General features: G+C 38.8%; 1 protein-coding gene across 1 annotated transcript; it reads right to left on the bottom strand.

Moving 5' to 3' along the window:
- Positions 1–2,705: 2,705 nt before the first annotated feature.
- On the bottom strand, positions 2,706–3,571 carry LOC127135925 (uncharacterized). The gene is made up of 2 exons (XM_051062550.1): positions 2,990–3,571; positions 2,706–2,906 (listed from the first exon to the last, which is right to left on the bottom strand). The coding sequence occupies exons 1-2, from the start codon at positions 3,569–3,571 to the stop codon at positions 2,706–2,708; spliced, it is 783 nt and encodes a 260-aa protein (XP_050918507.1).
- Positions 3,572–5,035: the final 1,464 nt, after the last annotated feature.

Genomic DNA, 5,035 nt, shown 5'->3' with positions numbered 1-5,035 from the left:
ATGTTTTGTGTGTTTTAGTTGTTTGCTTTTTCTTTAAATAAATAGCACGTGTTTGACGAGTCATCTGTGTAGTGTATTCGTACTTCTCCCATTTCTTTAACCTTACCAAAAAAAATTGTGAGCAAAGAAAACAGTGTATCTTGAATATTCAGGCTATAAGATAGGTTTATGACGGGATGTAAAAGACTTGGGAAAACTTTTTCTAAAAATCAATATTGTCTTAACACCGTAGGCTTCATGATTATAAGAGTCGATCCCGATACCCCATATGTTGTGGCCCTAATTTTTGTTCCAAATAAGTCCTTAAGTAGTTTATCCTTGCAGTCAGCTCCGGCTTAAGCATGCTCTACGTAGGAGACCGATGAAAATAAGTGAATGATCACAAAAATTCCTGCTTTGTTCTTTAGTTGTATGAAAATTCGGGCTAGGTGACTCTCACACGGTCATTTAACCCAGCAAAATAAAGACATTTGCGAAACATGCAGAAGAAAAATAAAAAATATATATAATAATATGCCTATTGTTGGTTGGTTCAGAGGTATCTGGTGCTGAACTTGGTAGGGTGGATTACGATCCAATCCCCCACAACTACAAATTGGGTTAAATAAAGGGGTTACACTAACTTATATACCAGAGCCCCATGCTTAAGATCATAATCACTAACCGGTCACCTTACTATGAGTATGTACGGATAACAGGCTTAATGTGATTGCACCTGAATGAAAAGGACTTGAAGAAGATGAAAAGAAGGCCTAGGTATGGTGGGGTGATGTGGATTGATTTGTATAGGAACGAAGCCTATGACCACATTTGCGGGAATTGTCACTACAATATCCTTAGTTCGATTCATTAGTACCTATCGATACATTTCTTGAATGAACTTATAAGCCTTTTTGCCTTGAATTAACTCTGGTTGATATTGTTTTTCTTGCATGAGCTATAAAGAGTTTTGCTTGAGGACAAGCAAAGGTTTAAGTGTGGGAGAATTTGATCACACTGAATCACACCGCATTTTTGACTCGGATTTCACATGTTTATTAGGTCTTTATTATCATTTTGCTTGTGTTATGCTCTCTTTTATGTTGTTTTCAAGTATTTAGCGCTTTCGGGACCTTTTTAGAAGAAACGAAGCAAAAAGACCAAAAATTAGGGTTTTTCGGCAAATATTATACACATGGCGTTATGCATGGCGGCCGCTATAGGAGAAGCCATGACACATCAGCCCCCAATCAGGAGGAAACCGCCACGATCCCATGAACTTTCCCATTCACACATATGGCGGGCGCCATGAAGGGGTGGCGGGCGCCACCTTTGCATTTCACGTTCCCACTAAGGAGAAGTTGAAGGGCAACATGGTCTTTGCATGCTACTGAGTCCCTCTATAAATAGGTCGTTCTAGTTCATTTCCAAACAATCCAACTTAGTTTACAACACTAACACTATATTATCATCTGTAAAAGCAGTAATCTGTCACATCGAGGAGTTATCGCACCGTAGTGTAATTGAGTTGGAGCACTTTGATTTTGCTGTCGTCTTTATCTTCAAAGTCAGAGGTTTATTTTCCTTGTACCAGATTTAAAGCCTCCGTTTGGAGCAGGTTCTAATTTAATCGCTTTTATTTATTTTACTTGTCATGCTTTACTTTATTTAATTTCTTACCACACTTTACTTTATTTAATTTCTTGCCATGCTTTACTTTATTTAATTCCTTGTCATCGTCTTTACATTATTTATTTTCTCGCCGTTATCTTTATTACTCGTTTTAATCGTTTTACACGCTTTACTTGTTCTTCACGCCTTACATTCTAAACTTCTTTTCATCATGTTCAACATCGTTGTATTTGTTTGTATTACCGTGTCTGGCTAAATCTTTCAAAGGTTAGAATGTAAGGATCGCGGTTAAAGAGATGTTTCACATATTGAATTTGTAGAAATGCTTTAAAGGCTGTTTTGATTTTTAATTCGAGTTTTATGAAACAAACTTGGCTAGTTTTAACTACTCAAGGAGTGCGAAAGCACCCAGGCTTAGTTAACTAGGAATTTTTATCACTTTAAGGAAAAACAATTTTTGAAACTGTTTTCGGACACGTTGATAGATTTAAAATCAGGAAACTCCTTGCGTAAACTTTCCAAATCAAAATCACTTTTCAACTAAGTTTACGAGTCTTATTTCTTAAAAATAAGTTTACTACTTTAGCGTTCTGCGCACCTTTTATAAGTGACAATAAAAGGCCTTAATTTTAGGGTAAACTCGGTTCTGAATACGCGAAAGCGATAATTCCTGTTAAATAGATTCTTTTCAAGAGTAGAAAATATTGCCCCATAAGTAGTTCTATTTAGACAATTGAAACATCGTTTAACGGACGTGAATTACATTCAAGCCTATCTTTATCTGCACTGTATTTATAATTTCCTTTATTTACTGTTATTTTGCGACATCAATATCTCTTTTGTACCGCCTTAGATAAATATCGTAATAATAGTAATTGATAGATTGACGATTTGGTCTCTGTGGGATCGATATTCTTTTATATTACTCTGACGTGATTCGTGCACTTGCGAATACTGCGATTACAGTCTCTTTGGTCACCATCATCAAATTGGAATCTTCGGTGATTCCCGAGTCCCAACCATCAATGGTTCCTTTGATGAAGCTTTCAGCAGCCTCCTGGACAAAATTCTTGAGGAACTCCTGGTCAAGGTACTCAGAAACCTTGACCATGACTGCCTTTGTGAATAAAATCTTCAGTAACTTCGGCCATTTTAATGGTGTTGTTAAAGTCATCAGTGACTTCGGCCATGTCTACATCATCTGGCTCTATGTAGTGAGCGTCAGCTACTTGTAGAGGGTCAAAGTCAATCTTCATCTGGCTCCTGGGTTTCTCTCTGAATTTGAGTATTCCTTCCTAAATAGCATTCCGAACAAGATCCTTGAAAAGAAAACATTGAGACGTTTTATGACCCAGGAAATTATGGTACTTACAAAAACCTTTTTCTTTCTTTGTTCTAAAGGGGGCATTTTAGCACCAGAAGGCACTATCATTTGACCATCCTTAACTAACAAGTCGAAGATTTCGTCATATTTTGTAACGTCGAACGTATAAGTTTTCTTAGGAAATTTATCATTCTTTTCCGGTTCGATGGGGTTTTTTCCATTCGAAGGAGCTAAGACCTTACAGGAATAGGGAGAGCCTTGTTTTAGTTCAGCAAGGTCAATCTCGATTTTGTCGAAGTTTGAAGGCTCATCATATGGTCCTTCGTTATCTTCATTAAATTCAACGTAGGCCACTCTCTTATTCCTATTGGCTCTAGCTTTTTCTTCCTTCAAACGCTCTAGGTGTCGAACCCTATCAGCCAGTTGGGTCATATCCCTCAAGTATTGGGTGTCCAATTTCTTCCTAATGGAATAATCAACGCCTCCAGCGGCCATTTCAACCAACTCATGTTCTAGAACTTGCGTAAAACATCTGGCTTTTAATAAGCGGAATCTATTCAAATAGTCATCAATTGGCTCAGTAAACTTTTGCTTGATGTTGTCCAACGTTTTTAGAATAATCTTCGACTGTCCCATGTAAAACTGCTCATGGAACATTCTTTCCAATTGAGTCCAAGTGTAAATCGAACTTTGTGGCAAGGTCGTAAACCACGTGAAGGAATTCTTTGTGAGAGAACTTGGAAAGTACTTTATCCTAAGGTTTTCGTTGTTCGAAATTTCTCCTACCTCTATTAAATACCTAGCCACATGTTCGATAGTGGATTCAGTAGTATCCCGAAAAAACTTAGTGAACTTAGGGACCTTCCATCTAGGGGGTAAGTCTGACTAGAGGATATATTTTGAGAGTGGTGACGTATAATTTGGCCTTCGAAGGCCAAAGTTTACCCTGTTTCGAGCCAATGATTCTTTCAACCATGGTTGCCATATTACTATCTACTGCCATATCATCGTTTCATATTTGTTGTATAAGGTTATCAGCATTCTGATTCCTACTTACCAATGCTATCCTTGGTTCTTACTCCATGCGGCCTCATGGTCGGTTTCTAGGGAGTTCAACCCTATTTTGTTCAACCGATCCTTTCATGTTTGCCACGTTTGCCTCGGGTGTGTCTCATTGGTTCTGTTGAACTTGGTTAATGGTAGGATCCTTCTCTAAGGCTACCCCTTGGTTTTCTACCATATACTCTCTTTGTGGACGACGGAGAGTCTGAGGCACACCAAAGAAGTTCACCAGGCGCGTCATCTGCGCTGCCATTTGTCGGTTGGACTGGGTAGTATCCTGGATCAGAGGATTAAGGATTGTCCTTATAGTTTGGGCCAATATCTGGACCATGTCATGGTTACTTTCATTCATTTGCTGTCTAATGACTGCAACAGAATTATTCGTCAAATTTGGCATACAGGTAGAATATCCCATTCCTAAAGACTGACTATTTCGACCCATGTTCACCCCAGAACCTGCTTCCTGTAACGGCGAAGTCATCACAGGTTCTGAAAATACGGGAGGGACGCTTTGTAAGTTTGCCATCATCGAAGTTGGCACTCCATAGGGTTGATCTCGACCACTTAACAACATCGAAAACCCTGGAGGCGTAAAAGGTCTAAACGCAGAAGTCCCTATAGGTGGGGGAGTTTGTAAAGGGCCCATTGGCCCAATAAAATTCAGGATAGGCCCTATGTGGGTAATCGAATACGTAGGCATCGAACTTGCCATTGATGCTATAGGTTTAGAAACGGTTGTTAGAATCGTTGGTCCCCCCGTCGAAGAAACTGGGTGTGGTTCTCCATTATTAGTTGACATACTCTGAGGGTTCGCACTATCTTGCTGGCTGGTTTGAATTTACCATTCCCCTCGTGTATCTTCCTTGTTGGCTATCTTCATTGGTGGTGGTTATTTTACCACTTATCAATAACATACAACGAACTTTTCAAAAGGAAAGAGATGGTTGAATGACAAGAACTAATAAAAATGAAGAAAAATTTGCTTTTTTTTGTTTTCAAAACAGTTAGCACTATCCCGATGGGTGTGCCAATTTGTTT

The sequence above is a fragment of the Lathyrus oleraceus genome, chromosome 4 (assembly GCF_024323335.1).
Source record: "Lathyrus oleraceus cultivar Zhongwan6 chromosome 4, CAAS_Psat_ZW6_1.0, whole genome shotgun sequence".
In the NCBI taxonomy this organism is placed as follows: domain Eukaryota; kingdom Viridiplantae; phylum Streptophyta; class Magnoliopsida; order Fabales; family Fabaceae; genus Lathyrus; species Lathyrus oleraceus.
This window is presented reverse-complemented; position numbering and strand designations above follow the sequence as displayed.